The sequence below is a fragment of the Numenius arquata genome, chromosome 12 (assembly GCF_964106895.1).
Source record: "Numenius arquata chromosome 12, bNumArq3.hap1.1, whole genome shotgun sequence".
NCBI classification, from domain to species: Eukaryota; Metazoa; Chordata; class Aves; order Charadriiformes; family Scolopacidae; genus Numenius; species Numenius arquata.
In genome coordinates this window covers 21811916-21828122 of record NC_133587.1, presented here as the reverse complement: position 1 = coordinate 21828122, position 16207 = coordinate 21811916, and the positions used below count along the sequence as shown (strand labels likewise).

Here is a 16207-nt window from a genome sequence, read left to right as displayed (position 1 = left end):
TATGAACATGGTCTAAAAATATCTGCTCATTTTAATAGGGCTCCTTCTGAAATTTCTGTAGGGAAAAAAAAGTAATTGCCTGAAGATATACTGGTGTAAATTATTCAACAACAAAAGCAGAGTGAGGTTTTATTGACACTTGCGTTGGCCATCAGTATTGTAAGGAAAACTAGGTAAGGAGCAGACTAAGTGGATGTCGCCCAGACTGCTTTCAACTCTGGCTGTGAAAACAGAAGTTTAGAGCTAGAAAAATCCTATTTCATCTTTCTGCCTGACAAGATTCTTGCAAACAGCTGCCGACTACTCTTTTTAAAGTGTCTAGTTTATCATTATGGCATCTTGAGTAGCAGTGTCTCCCCTTGGATACTGGGAAGAACCTCTGTGTGTAGGGGCGCAGCTTCCTTGTTAGGGCAGTAGATGAAATCTCCTGGCTGTCTGAAAGAGAAGACTTTCCCTCCTGCACCAGCAGGATGAATTAACTGCTGTGTTGAATTTGTGCCCTTGTGCCACAAAATGTTTTAAAACGCTTTATTTGAAAAAAAATAATTAATTATATATCAGGTGTTATTTAGTGATTTCAGTATTTGTATTAAGAAATGTTAATATTGATGCAAGAAATAGTAACAATAATTTAATTATATTTAAGTTGCAATAAAAAGTGGAATCTGAAATTGTGATTCCAGAGCTGCTTTCAATTTGTCTTAGTCTTACTTTGTTGGGCTAGAGAGCTATATTCAGATTTCAGTAAAATAGTGAAAAGAAACGTGTGGTGGTATGAGCCAGTAAATGCTTAGGTTTTAAGTGTCTCTCTTCCTGGCTGCAGAATGTAAATATAAACTCTTCTTTTTTTCCCTGGAAAATAAAAGCAGTATCTGTTTATCATTATCTGCCACATTTACAGTAATTTCTCATAAAATTGCCCATATGGTCATTTAGATAGAGGAGATCAGACTGAATTGCGAAGGTTGAAAAGGATGGGCCGAAAAGTCCATAGCACAGTACCTGTAGATGGACAGTGACACCACAAAATGCCTGCTGGCAGTGGGAGCTGGGTGTACTTCAGGTGCAGTTCACGTGCACGAGGCACGTCCAGCATCAGGATATGGCCACACCAGCCCGAGCTTTGAAACTACCACTGGTGCTTTACAGGTTTTCCTTGCAGCTTTTGTTATGTCCTCTTTCCTGTTTTTACAGAATCATAGAATCATAGAATTGTCTAGGTTGGAAGGGACCTCTAAGATCATCTAGTCCAACCATCAACCTAACTCTGATTAAAAAAAAAAAAAAAAACCACAACAACCCCCTCCCCCATCACTAAACCATGTCTCTAAGCACTATGTCAACCCATCTTTTAAATACCTCCAGGGATGGTGCCTCAACCACTTCCCTGGGCAGCCCATTCCAAGGCTTAATAACCCTTTCCGTGTAAAAATATTCCCTAATATCCAATCTGAACCTCCCCTGGTGTAGCTTGAGGCCGTTTCCTCTTGTCCCATCGCCTGTGACTTGGGAGAAGAGACCGACCCCCCCCTGGCTACACCCTCCTTTCAGGGAGTTGTAGAGGGCGAGGAGGTCTCCCCTCAGCCTCCTTTTCTCCAGGCTGAACACCCCCAGCTCCCTCAGCCTGTCCCCATAGGACTTATTCTCCAAACCCCTCACCAGCTCCGTTGCCCTTCTCTGGACCCGCTCCAGCCCCTCAATGTCTTTTTTGTGGTGAGGGGCCCAAAACTGGACCCAGCCCTCGAGGTGGGGCTTCACCAGTGCCCAGTACAGGGGGACGGTCACCTCCCAAGTGATTATGCTAGGTTATTATGCTAGTAATAGCAACCATATGTGTAACAGAAATCTAGTGAAACTAAGCAAGAAAGCCTTCAACCTGCTTAAAGCTTTTCCCATCAAGGAATGAAGCCAATCCAGGAATTCAAACACATGCTGTTTGTGAGCCAGAGCTGTAGGATTTCATCTCTGATGCTGGAGGTGGAGGCCCTGTGCTGGGCTGTGGAGTTGCTCTGCAGCTTGGTGCCTGCAGTAGGGTGCAGGATAGTTACTATCGTGTCCCACAGGCAAATTAGCTATTAACAGATAAAGGGACAGTAAGTGCATTTTCAAGTCAGATGGCATTAGTGTTCTAAGAGAGAAGTCCTGGAGAGGAAAAAAATTGAGCAAATGTTAGTATTTGGAAGAAACTTCATCAGAGATTCAAGTTGTGCATCATTGTCTGTTACTCAAATGTGAAATTAAGCTCCAGGAAAGGACTGAGATTAGGTACAACTCAGCGTTTGTGTATAATTCCTTGAGGACTCTACCTATTCGTAAGTTCCCAATTTCTTTTTGGAGAAAGTCATAAATAGTTAGTAGGAGTAGAAACAGTAAGAAATTACTTTCTCCTTTGTTCCCTTCATGTTAGAAGCAGCAAGAACAGAAAAGCACAGTAAGAATATTTAAAAAAAGGGAGAAGCAGGCAAGGACTAGCTCTGGTTTTCTCAGTTGTTTTTTTCCTTCCTCTAAGTAGGCACAGTGGAAACTGCTGCCGTATCTAAGAGAAGCTACCTAATTCTGATTAATTAGTCCATTTGGCTAATGTAACAGATACAGTCATTAAATTAACTATCCGTATAAAAAGAAATTCAGCAATTCTTTTGAGGGGAAGGAGGGGATGAAAGTTTAAGAGCTGTGGCTTTTAAAGCAGATAGATTCATGGAGTAAGGAGGTAGGTAGTCACCCCCTGAAGTGCAAGGGAAGATCACGTATGAGCAGAGAGAAGGTGTTTGGATAGAGGTGAGGATAAAGGAGAATTAAAATATCCTAGCTAGTCAGATACAAAAATCTGCTGGATAAGTGGCTTTTTTGAGTTTATCTTGCTGTATTTTTTAGTTAGCTCATGGCTGATACTGATAAGGTTGTAGGACTATAGTGTAATGTGAGGTAATACTAATTGTCCCTTGAAGTCTTAGTAACTGGCAGATAGAAACATCCCGTCTGTTCCCTCTCATCTAGTTTTCCAATTTCTTGGTCCTTGTTTCATGATAATAATCAACCTGCCTTCTCTTCCCTGGTATACAATATGGACTGTTATAAAAAATCACCTCCCCTAGTCACTCCTTCCATAGCTCTTAGTCCTTTTAACAAAAGGAGTCTTTCAGCACTTTTCTCAAAGCGACATGCTGGTAGGTTCCCATCTTTTACAGTTTCCTGTATGAATCTGATTCTCTCCCTTTTCACTTCTTCTGCGGGGGATAACTTCCCCGTATATACTTGAGTTATAATTTAGACCTTTCCATGTTACTTGGTAGAGGATGTAAACCACGTCTTTCGCTTGATGGGAAGTTTCTTCATCCTCATGTGCTTGGTACCCGAACAGTGCCCATTCCTTTTACCACAGCCCCTTCAAGTGTGATGTTGCAGAAGGCTCCCTTCTCACAGTTTGCTCCTGCAGCATGGGTTAGCAATAATTGTGCAGTTGATATGGCATCTTTCTCTTACCAGTGTCTCCATCATTTCCCTGAACCTGTGTTCTTCTCTTGAATGTCTCCATTATGTCTGTTGAGAATCTCCTCCTGGCATTCAATCTATTCAGGCCTTTCTGCTGATTTCAGCTAAAACTCTGTCTTCCTTTTCAGTGATGCATCTTAGCTCAGATCTTTCATTTGATGTCCTTGTCTGGCACCATATTTAATCTGAAATTTCAGGTGTACATAATGCAGAGTTGTGGAGACAGAAGAAATGATAAAGAAGTCTCCCAGTGTCTCTTCAGCAAACCAAACTAAATACATTATAAGAGAGCATCTGTCTAAATTTCTAAATCTGGAAAAGGCATGCAGATGTTATAGAAGCCTTTGAGCTTTCCCCAGGTGGATGTGTATCATAAATATTTAATATTCACTTCTAAGAGGAATTAGAAGATTGTAATCGGTAACTCAAGCAACAGTATCTCTTTTAGGTGTTCCTAAATAATGGGTCCCTCGCGGGCTGCTGTGCAAAGCATCAGTATAGGTATATGGGTCTGACCAGAATTAAGGGAGTCCTGGAGGCAAATCTGGAACCAGCTGGTCATACTGGTTTCTGCCTTTTCTTCCTCCCCTATTTACAGCTGCTGAGGTATTTTCCCTCCCTGCATCAACTCTGGGCCTCATTGTATGTCTTCATAAGGGACTTGCATTACTGAATGCAGCACAAAGGTGAGTTTGGTGAACCCTCCCAAGTATACTTTGATGTGTGCCAGTACTGACACCGAGAGCATTTTGATGAATGTTAGTTCTGACACTGAGAGTATTTTGATGAGTGCTTGTGCTGAGACAAGGTAGATTTAATGCTTGCTGCTGAGGGGACACTGGGACCTCCTGCTTTCATTAGCAACTAGCCACTGTGACTGAGGGGACCCCACCTCCATGAACGGTTGTCCCATGGTTGCTCCCATTCACAAATTTGTTAGCATCCCTCTTTTTGTTGCCTCTGTTGCTTGCACTTAGATACAAAGTCTTTTTTTTTTTTTGAAGTGTAGTTTCCATTGACTCATTGACAGTCTGTCTACATTTGAGGTTCTGCCAGCATCTTCTATAGCCTAATTAGCTACCTTTACATGTTGGTGTATAAATGCTGGTGCATTCAGATCCCTGCACAACTCAGCTTTTTGCTAGGCTTCAGGAGCTTTCCATTCCCTGGTTATCTCGGGAACCTCTCCGTGCTTCCAGGTAATTGAACTTTTGAAGCAAAGCTGTCCAGTACCTGTTTGCAGTATTTGAGAAGACGTCTCCTTTGGACAGTGGTATTAATCTTACCTCAGTTTGATTGGAAATACATCATCTTTAATGTATTTAGTTGTGTTTTTCAGGAAGACACCCTATTGATCTGGCAAATCATATTGCCAGAAACAAGTGCAGTCGTGTCTCTTCCTTATAGACCAGGTCCTCCAAAACAACATAATAGAAATTCCCTCCAGCCCTTAAGTGCATGAATTTGCTGTTTGTACAATTGAATTTGATCGTATTTCTAACATCCAGTCCTGAAGATCATCCAGCTCTTTCCTGTGGGAGTTTTTTCAACCTTCTTCTTTCTTCCTCATGCTTTCCAACTTAGCGTTATCAGCATATTTCATTAGAGTGCTCCTGGGTTTTGTGCCTGGATTATTAATGCTGATATCAAGCTGGCAGTTTGTAGGGCTGGTATGGAAGGACCCATATGACCAACCCTGTCCTGCTTGGGGCTTGCTTTGGGCAGTCACTAGTGCCTACTGAGCAAAAAAGTCCCTGGCCCCAGTGCCTCTTTAGCCAGGGCGAAACTCTGGAAAGCCGAGCGGCTGCTGCCCTGGGTGCCACTCTGCTGTCCTTGTCCTCCCGCAGCAGGTCAGCTCGCCTCTAGCCTGGGTGTTTTGCTTTTTTGAAGGAGAAACATTTAAATTTGTCTCTTCTGCCGAGAAGGTCTGTGCTTGTTGCCTCCTGTCCCATTTGTCAGTGTGCCTGTTGCCATGTGCCAGCAGCACATACAAAAGTCTCTTGAATTAAAATCATTATCAGTAGCTGGTTTTGAACCTTCCATGAAGAAAACCCCCCTCCCTTTTCCTTGTCCTACCTTCTGGTATTAAAAATCAATGTATCCCATGCAATGTGTAACTCCATTGGAGGTGGCTGTTTCGGTGATTTTTATGAATATTTTAGGAAAAGTATCCTGCAGGTTTTGCCCTTTTCAAATGTAAATGTTTAATCAGTGCTTGCTGAGAGGGAGTGTGAGACTTACGGTTCTTTTTTTCTTCTTCTTGCAGTGACCTGCTGTCGTCTGAATATCTTGAGAGGCATATCGAGCAAGGTGGGAAGACAGTGGAAGTTAAAGTAAGAATTTCCTTTTTACGGTTTGCTTTTTTAATTTACTTTGCTTTTGACGTTAATGCGAACTCACCAATTTCCTGAGATATACATGATTTTTCAGGTGATTTGTTTTACTCTTCTCAGGCAAGCATGTTTCATGTCTTCTGACTTTTCACCTTTTTAAATACAAATAAAATGTATTGGCAAATTTAGTACATTAATGTTTATATCAAAATGGTATCCATGAAAATGTATACATGGTAGTTCTTTTTACTAGTAAATATAATTTACTTTTGATGCCTATTGATGAAATGGTTTGGTAGCTGGCATTTCCTGTTTGCACTAAACCCCAAATTTGTTGTTGCTAATGAGCTTCTTTCTAAGTTTGAGAATAACGAGATTTATTGTATAATATTTCCAAATATCTAGTCACAGTCTCACATTGTGGGTTTCTTTCTCTGGGTGCTCGTTGGCATGATGGCTACAAGATCCTGTTTGTTGCAGTTGTCTTCTGTGAAATATCCCACTGCCTTTGCAGGAGTGTTTTGTTATTTGCATGCAACATGAGAATTTTCTTGACGACCTTCTGTTTGTTAGGACAATATTTTTTAGACGTCAGGTATAAAATTGCTGTAGGTTACATAAAATAGGCATGAATGTAATATATGCTGTGCATAACTGAAACACTTTAAATTTGCCTATCAGGTCAAATGTTATTCAAAGTTTATATTTTATTAAAAAATCCTCAAAAGTCTTTTACGAAGTCCGAGATCACCTAAATACCCTGAAACAAATGTGTTAACCTCTGCAGTGTGCAAGTGGGCAAAGCAATCCTTGAGCCACTGAGTAGCTGAAGATACACGTTTCTTTGGTTTATCTCCTTCTAGCATTTGCAAACTTGAACTCTGCTTTCTTTTTACTCCCTGATAATAGTTTGCATACATTGTCAGACTGAGGCAAACACATATGTGTTCCATTAAATTGTAAAGACTAATTTCTCAGTCAGACGTGCTCTGTAGTCAAAAAGTCTTGACTCAGATTCAGAATATGAGTCAAAGCAGAAATAAAGATAATAGCTGATATTAATAAGAACATAACAATCTATTTGTTTGTGTCAAGGTATATATGCAAGTTAGCTAAGTTAATCTATCCGAGTCCCATCAGTGAATGAGGACAGATCTGTTTCTGATGAGTAAGCCTTAATCAAGCAAGGAAGTGTTTGAAATCAGTGGCTCTTCTCATGTAAGTACTGTTTAATTGCATGGGGAAGAGACAGGAGGATTGGGCCCTTCAGAGGAAGGGTCATAAAATGTTTTCTGGGAAAAACATCTCCCAGTCTCCATGGTCCCAGAGATTATTTCCCCGTCAGTTAGCTGCCGTGCAGGGTCGTGGTGTACCTTGAGGGATGGCTATCACTGCCTTGCGTAGTACTCTCAAGTCTGCTGTAAGTAGAGAACCACCGTTGCTGCATTGACCTTCCTGCTCGAGATGAACTGAATTGGAAGCCAAAGGTTCCACTGCAAAGGAGGGACCTTGCTGCTCAAGTGGGGTTTCCCTCTCCACGCTGCAGGCAGGGGTGCGGGGGTGGCTGGGGCAGGTGGTGGAGGCTCTTCTGCTCCCTCCTCACCCACAGCTCCAGGAGTTCAGCAGGCAGCAGTCCCACGGAAGCATGCCAGGGAGGAGGATGGATGTTTTTCCCTTGTTTTGCTGCATCTGAGTGTGTGGGATCAGAGGAGAGGGAAGCAGCTGCTGTGACAAAATGTCCAGAAGAGCCCCTTGGCTGCAGTCATGGGCACATTTTCAGATAAGTTCAAATATCAAAAGATTTTTGGAAGAGTGCAGGCTGCTGAGTACATTTTGATGCCAGACACTGAGTGAGGCTAATTTTGGTACCCAGTAGCTGTTTAAAAATAAATCTGGTTCCCTTTGACCAGCCAGTATTTTTCAGAGCTCCTGTATGTGCCCTGGAGAGCCCTGTTTATCCATCGAACAATTTCTGAAAAGTCCAGCAGTATTTGTTTTGCATTTGAGAAACTGCACTCTGGTTTTACATCAAATGTTTTGAAAATCTTACTGCAAATACAAGAATTTTTCATTGTGATGATTTAGGACCTTCAATTTCTGTGGAAACTGCTTACCATAACTGGCAAAACCACCTTTAAGTTGATGCTTACAATACGCACCAGGCAAAACATAATTATTATACTAGATTTTAGGGTTGTGTAGATTGGTTAGATACTTATTTAAAAAATAGCTACTAAAAGGCTACAACTCACAAATAAATCGCAAAATATGCACTCTGCTGTGCAGCATGTTCTTAAGCAGAAGCGGGATACGAGGTATTTCAAGTTTCTATCAGCTGCTTCAGCATGCTGCTCTTCACCCACCTCTGTGCAGTTTGTCTTTGGCTGTAGGCAGGAACAGAGGCGGCCTGGCAACATCTCTCTTGCTGCTTGGGTGGGAGAGACAGTGACAGAAAGAAAATGTCCATCTGCCATCCACTGCCAGCTGCAGGCTTTGAGCAAGCCTATTTATACAGCAAAAGGGCCTACTCTATTCTTGGCCGCCTTGGTGACTGTCACACCCCACTATCAGGAGAGAGATGGGGGTAAGTGACTCAGATTTGTAAATCCCCAGCGGCACGGACTAAGGTGAGATAAATCTCAAGGTCCGTATACAAACACAGAATCACAGAATTGTCCAAGTTGGAAGGGACCTCTAGAGATCATCTAGTCCAACTCCCCTGCCAAAGCAGGGTTGCCCAGAGCACATCACTCAGGACTGCATCCAGGTGGGTCTTGATAACCTCCAGAGAAGGGGACTCCACACCCTCCCTGGGCAGCCTGTTCCAGGGCTCTGCCACCCTCACCAGAAAGAAGTTGTTCCTCATATTTGAATGGAACTTCCCATGTTCCAGCTTGTGCCCGTTGCATCTCATCCTATCGCTGGAAACCACTGAAAAGAGTCCGGCTCCATCCTCCCTCAACCCACCCTTTAGGTACTTGTAAACATAGATAAGGTCTCCCCTCAGCCTTCTCTTCTCCAGGCTAAAGAGTCCCAGCTCTCTCAGCCATTCCTCATAAGAGAGATGCCCCAATCCCTTAATCATCTTAGTTGCCCTACGTTGGACTCTCTCGAGTAGTTCCTTGTCTCTCTTGAACTGGGGAGCCCAGAAGTGGACGCAGTATTCCAGTTGTGGCCTCACCAGTGCAGAGTAGAGGGGGAGAATGACCTCCCTCGACCTACTGGCCACACTCTTCCCTACGCAGCCCAGGATCCCATTGGCCCTCTTGGCCACAAGGGCACATTGCTGGCTCATGGATAGTCTACTGTCTACCAGGACCCCCAGATCCTTCTCCTCAGTAGTGCTTTCCAGAAGATCCACCCCTAACCTATATATTGGTGCCTGGGGTTCTTCCTCCCCAGGTGCAGGACCCTATGCTTGCCCTTGTTGAACCTCATGAGGTTCTTCTCTGCCCAGCTCTCCAGCCTGTCCAGGTCATGCTGGATGGCAGCACAGCCCTCTGGAGTGTCAGCCAGCCCTTCCATTTGGTATCATCAGCGAACTTGCTGAGGATACACTCTGTCCCCTCGTCCAGATAATTGATGAATATGCTGAACAAAACTGGACCAAGTATTGACCCCTGGGGGACGCCACTGGTGACATTTATTAGTTTCCCAAAATGATTAATGTAGGTCTTAATAAGTTCATGATATTTGGTTAGGTATCTAACAAATTGTGGCAAGTGGTGAGGTATGGGTTGTGTTTCTGGGCATGTTTACTTACACAACAACTTATGGCAAGTGGTACTTAAGGTCGTTACTTAACAACTCTAACCCTTACTTTACAACTCTAAGAAAAAAGAGAAACCGTGGGATAAAGAAAGGAAAAGACAGAGAAAAAGACAAAAATAAAGAGATCACTGGGCCTGGGCCTAGTTCCAGTGTCTTTTTCAGGGAATCTTCCCAGGCATAATCTTCTTCTTTCTTGGAAAAATCTTCTCAGGCATGATCATCTTCTTTTTTCTCACCTCTCTAGAGGCACTTATTTCCCTCTTTTATGTTTGTTGAATTAGCACGGTCCGCCCCCCTTGCCAAGGACAGCCTCATCTCAGGTTTTTTTATTGGGGGGTTGGAGTAGATGATCTCCAGAGGTCCCTTCCAACCCCATATGATTCTGTGATTCTGTGATTCTGTTCCTCCCTTCTCTCAGGTGACATGTAGCATGATTTGGGTGGAGAGACGAGTGCCATAGTCATACATGTTTAGCATGATCTCTATAATCTTCATTAGCATATGCAGGGTGTGTGCTTTCATATGCATTTTGCAGATAATGAGGCAAAGGTCGCTCTTTGGACATGGTGGCCTTGAATAGAGAACTAACAGACTCATCACACAAGTGGCAGAACTATCCTGTCTTCACAAAATAGTCCCCCCACTGTTCTTTTCACATGCCTGTGAGTCTTATCAGTCCTTTGAATGTCAGGCCTAGGTTATTTATTTCCTTGTGAGTGTTTGAGGCATTCCACTGAAGGCTTGGAGGGCCTTCTCCCCCTCGCCAGGGAGTTCACAGGCCGTCTCTTACAGTGACATAAGGAGAGGCGTATTTTAAAATCCGTGTATATTTCCCCCTTGCATTTCTCAGTGCAGGAGTATTGCACAAACACGCAAGTTGTCAGTGCTGCTGTTGTGTCATCAGTAATATGGGAGAAGACGGGAACTTTTGAATTTCTGGGGCAAGGCAGCTGTATGTACACTCAGCAGTTTGGGAATGTTGCAGGTGTGAATCTGTCCGGGAAGCAGATGCCTGCTTTGGCTCTGCTACGCAGATATATACGCGATATAGAATTGATAACTACTTTTGCCACTCCTCTTCCTCTCCATTCCCCCCAGTAAAACTTCCTGTGCCGTAAAATACATATGGATCTTCTGCCAGTATTTAGGATGCTTCAGAGAGAAGAGGGGGGCAGGAAAAGGGAGAAACATTCAGGTCATTAAAAATGCCACTTTGAAGGAGTGAAGGGATTGTTACAGGGAGAAAACTCTTCAGTTTAACACACCTTTTTATTGTAAGAGAAAGTTGAATTGCATTTCATGTTGGAGTCCTCAACACAGGAAGGACATGGACCTGTTGGAACGGGTCCAGAGGAGGGCCACAAAGATGATCAGAGGGACGGAGCACCTCCTCTATGAAGACAGGCTGAGAGAGCTGGGGTTGTTCAGCCTGGAGAAGAGAAGGCTCCGGGGAGACCTTATAGCAGCCTTCCAATATCTGAAGGGAGCCTGCAGGAGAGATGGGGAGGGACTCTTTGTCAGGAAATGTAGTGACAGGACAAGGGGTAATGGTTTTAAATTGGAAGAGGGGAGATTTAGATTAGATACCAGAAAGAAATTCTTTCCTGTGAGGGTGGTGAGACACTGGAACAGGTTGCCCAGGGAAGTTGTGGATGCCCCATCCGTGGAGGGGTTCAAGGCCAGGCTGGATGGGGCTTTGAGCAACCTGCTCTAGTGGAGGTGTCCCTGCCCATGGCAGGGGAGTTGGAACTCGATGATCTTTAAGGTCCCTTCCAACTCTAACCATTCTGTGATTCTGTGATTTGATTGCTGCATAATTCATCAATACATTGGACCATTGTGAAGGTGGAACATGTTATGCATGTTTTTGCAGGGTGCCAGCATTTAGCAGCTGCAGAGAAGAGGCTTCTCTGTGAGATGTCCTGGTTGATTTGATACAGCTAGGCAGCACCAAAGACACACTTCTTAAACCAGCAGCAATGTGCAGTGCTTAAGAAAAACAAAAGAGGTAGATCTTTGAATTATTTCAGTGTTTCCCCCGCCCCTTACTTTAGATCATGTCTCTAACTGCTAGGAAAGCAGCAGTATTGGCCTAAATTCCCTCTGGTAGCAAAGAGAATAATCAATTAATAAGAAAGAGAAAAATCCTTCATGCATTGCCTTTTCCTGATTGTGTCAGCGTAGCTCATCCTGTGCTCACAGCACATAAATACTCAACTTGTGTATACTTAATGCTGCAGTATATTTCTGTGTCCTTTTATCTCTCTCTCTCTCATTTTTGTGTTATCATTCTGTCACTGATGCTGTCAGTGAGATGAAAGGCAAAAGACAGCTGAGTAATTCGCATTGCTGGATTTTTCTCCCTCAGAAGGAACAACTGATATTCAGTGTCATTTTCTCATATAAAATGTTTCCGTTTTCCTCTTTTGCTTCTGCCTGTATTCCCCCAAAACACTGAGCAATTCTGTGAGTTCTTAGAAAATTGCTTTCTAAAAAAAATTAAGCAATGAAAATCATTCTGATCCCAGTCAGAGAACTTGCACGGGTAGAGTTGTGTTAGAGAAATGCTATGATTTTTTTTAATGGCGTGTTTAAATATAACTAGAAGGAACTATATTTCATAGGCAATCCTAAAATTCTTAGGTGTCGCGGTGTAAACACAGTATAGGCACAAAATTACAGCAAGAGTGTCCACGCTATAAAAGAACTTTGCTTTTTGCTTCTGCTTCACAGCATGTTCGTAATCATGATAGTGTCGAACAACATCAATGGAGTAATATTAAATGCTAGGTACTGTTTTTCTCCATTGTAGTGTTGACAGAGAAGCTTTGGCCAAACTTGCCTTGTGGCTTAAGATTTCCTCGTGGCTTTGTGTCCCAGGCTGTGCTGAGCCACATTGCTGGCCCATGTGGTGCTCAGCTGTCGCCTGGTGCCTTCCTTCAAACTGCCCGTGCCTGTCCTCTGGAGCTGGGCTGCCCCAGCGTGGGCTGGTGCTCTGCAGAGGCTCTGCCAGAGGTGCCATCGTTGCAGTTTGGGGAATGAGGGTTGTAGGGCAAATGCATTTTAACGCTGCCTAGCAAAGCAAAAATAGTCATCATTGCCTTTTGTTATGTGTGTTGTTCGGCTAGCGGCATGCACAAAGTGCCTGTTGCTGTAGCTTACAGCTATTTTAATGCCTGTGCACAAGAGAGGAAAATTATTGTTCTTCCCTGCCTTGCTGTGATTAAAGTTTCAGCTTGTGTGTGCCATGATGTGTGTTTGAGGGGCTCTTTAAAAGCCCTTTTTTAGGAAAATAATATAGAAGGGAGAAAAATATTGAAATCTTGAAAGGCCAGAGGGGGCTGGGGACGCTTGACATGATGGGTATTGCTTTTTCTGTTCAACTGTAAATCTGTTCTGCTTGACGACTTGTTAAGGTACAATCCCTTGACTGAGGGCACCGTCTATGTCTGTCACATCTTAGTGCCTGTGTTTGATGAGACCTTATCCTAAGTAGCATGCCAACATTTTGCTGTATCACCACAGGTACCAACGGATTATAAGGCTACAATAATTTGTGGTGCAGCCGGAATAAACACCAAGCCAGTGAGCAGGTCATTTTTATCATTGACTGGTATGTTTCCAATCTTATAGCAAAGTGCTTCCACCAGCATCTTCCAGTTTCAACGGCATCCACTTTCTGAGCTCCGTAGAAGAATCTCTTGATTTGTCTTCAGCTTTTGATGGCTCGTTGTTTTGTAACCAGAGGAAAGCGTTTCAACTTGCCAGGAAAGCCTGTATGCTAAACAGGCTTTCCTGTGAGGGATTACATTTTCTTCCTGAAAACTGGAGCAGCAGTTGGACTGGTGGGAGGGGGTGGAAGGGGAGAGGAGTGGAGGGAGGCTCTGCCCTGGGAGGCTGAGGCTGGCAGGGAGCTGCGTGTGCATGTACTCGGAGCTTGCACAACCTGGTGATGAGCCCCTGGGGGAGAAACGAAACTGAAAAGGAACAAATCATAAATAATGCAGGAATTATATATGCCTATTTCTAGCAGGGCTTTTTCGACTGTGACTGGAGACTAGAGACGCTGTTAATACCAGAAAAATCACTCTTGCTTGTTTGAGAGAAGATTTTGAATAAGGGTTCCCGTAATGTCATCAGAGCTTCTCTACCCTGCTCCCTCAACAGAGCTCTACTTGCCTCATGGCAAATTATTAATAAATCTAGGTCATAATCTACTTTTTAGTGATAGCAGTAAACTAGCTGAGGAAGAGCTGACAAGGAGCCTGACAGTTTAGCAGGGGATTCCTGCCAGGTTGATCTGCTCTCGTCAAATATTTTCATTAATGACTTAGGTTAAAAAAAAAAAAAAAAAAGGGGGGGTGTATATTAATGAAATTTGCTAGCAGTCCAAAACTGGGGAGCATTACTGTGCACAGAAGGATCAGATGGAGAACTGGCTATCTTTGACCAATGGGCTAAATAAAAATGGGATGAAATCGGATAGAACAAATGGCAACTTCTTTCACTTCAGGACTAATTATAAATTCCACAAGAAGCAGCTCAGAGTGTAGCAATGGAGCAGGAAATGACTGTATGGTTCCTACCTTACAGGATGCTGCCATTGCAAAGGGAACTGTAGTCCCCAAGCACACTGATCAAATTACTACCCATAGATTTTGGTTAGAATTAATGTTACTGTATGTGCCCTGATGAAGAGTTGACAAAATTTTCAAATTCCTGTGTGTTTTCAGTTACTCTGGATATCTTTTTTTCCAGCGGTGTTGTGCTGCCCCACTGGCTTAGTAGGCATTGAGGAGTAGCTCGCTTTTCTGTTTCAGCATTGTTTGAATGATGAAGGCAATTCTTTTGGGGTTCAATAAAATGTAGTATCCTCTATGGGTGAGATAACCAGCTGTCGGATATAATCCATTTGCCTGACCTAATGGTCCTGCAGGTTGGCACTTCTAATGTACATTTGCATTTACGTATTTTTATATCTGTTTATCTCCCTGCTATTACTAGCTTACATCCTGCTACTGAGAAGGAGGAAATTGAAAATGGCAGCTTTCAGTATTAGGAGTCCTTCCCAGGCCATGTTTTTGAATATACTACACTAGAATGAATCTCAGATTGTGCCGCGTGTAGGATCTTGCAGATTTAATTGTCTTGTCTGTCTTTTCTTTCTGACATAAAAAACCAAATCCAGTCCTGGAGGGGAAAAAAATTGTCAGAAAGTGGAAGCCATCAAGAGCTTAGCACGTACACCCATACCCTGTTGCGGATGTGGGCCCTCGTGATGAAGTCCTGGTTCTGCTGAAGTGAGAAGTCGTGTGTCACTGTCACCATCAGCAGTCACCTCTTGTGTAGTCTGCTGCAGCTCTCACATACCCCAGAGGGAAGGCAGCAGTCCAGTGCCTAATTTTGCGGAAAAGTCCTTCCAGACTTTGTGCACCTCATGAGTTATTTTTCCTCGTGAGCTACAACACACAGCATACATAGGCAACGAGTGGCACAAACCAAGCTTTCTGTAAATTGAGACTGTGCAAAGAGTGAGTATAGCTAAGAGAAATGAACTACTGCTATAACACTAAAGAATATTAAATCCCTTTGTAGATGCTCTTATTAAAAAATAAGTGTCTTTTTGGGTTTAACTTAATCCCTTTGAGGAGGAATTAAGCTAAACAAACTGAAGCTGCTGTACTTCTGAAAGAGTACAGTATTAATCAGTATTTTTCTCCATTTTACTCAGAACTTTATCTTCTTCTGACTGATTGGTATCTACGTAGTTGCATGCCAGCATCTCATCTTCCGTGTTGTGTTTATAGTAATCCTGTACATCACGTGCCTATAATTTAGCTGCAGACTAGGGGTACGCTGATGAACTGATGTGACAGATTAGTATGGGTAGATTATAGAGAATTTTTGTATAGTTCCTTGAAATGTTTGCTTCCTTTTCCCTGCATATGGGCATGCAGGAAGGGGACAAAATGACTGTCATTAAAATGATTGTATGCCATGACTCAGAGGCACTAGGCACTGCTATGAGAGCTGACTTAAAGAAAACAGAGTAGGCAGGAAGAGGTAACCATCTCTGTTCTCCTCTGCCTTATCTTTACCTGGCAGCTGATAATTAAAATAATTTTCTCTAACACCAAGGTAAGGCAAGGCAAGTCAGGAGGCTGCTTCCCAAGCAGATGCCAAGGCAACTCCCAGACCAGATGGCGTTGCGCTGGCATGAGCTCTCTGTCCACACCGTGCAGCTACATTCACAGAGCATCTTCTCTCATAGCTACTGGGCAGGAAATACAAGCCTCATTTGGCCTCCAAACGGTGAAGCTGGGCTGATAGCACATGCCATCTGCTGCAAGTGCCCACCATGAGTCACCAATGGCAGTTGGAGTGAGTCGCCTATGTGCAGTATCCTGTCACGTACATGTGCATCTATGGTTTTTTGAGAGTACTGCCAACAGTCTTTAAACATGAGCATTTTTGTGGAGAAGCCTTAGAAGTGGTGATGTATTATCCTAATTTTGGAATCCGTGTTTCTGATTCCAGAACCGAATGTTACTGCAGCGTATCGGCTCCGAGTTGTACATGTACATGTGATAGCTGTCCTCCTACAATGGGAG

The 16207-nt window shown here is 43.3% G+C and overlaps 1 protein-coding gene across 1 annotated transcript in view; it reads left to right on the top strand.

Annotated features, from left to right (window-relative positions):
- Nucleotides 1-16207, top strand: part of ADAM22 (ADAM metallopeptidase domain 22) — a 143629-nt gene that overhangs the window by 60358 nt on the left and 67064 nt on the right. Inside the window, exon 4 of the mRNA XM_074157524.1 lies at nt 5759-5825. Within this exon, the coding sequence (XP_074013625.1) occupies nt 5759-5825 (67 nt within the window). The remainder of the gene's footprint in view (nt 1-5758; nt 5826-16207) is intronic.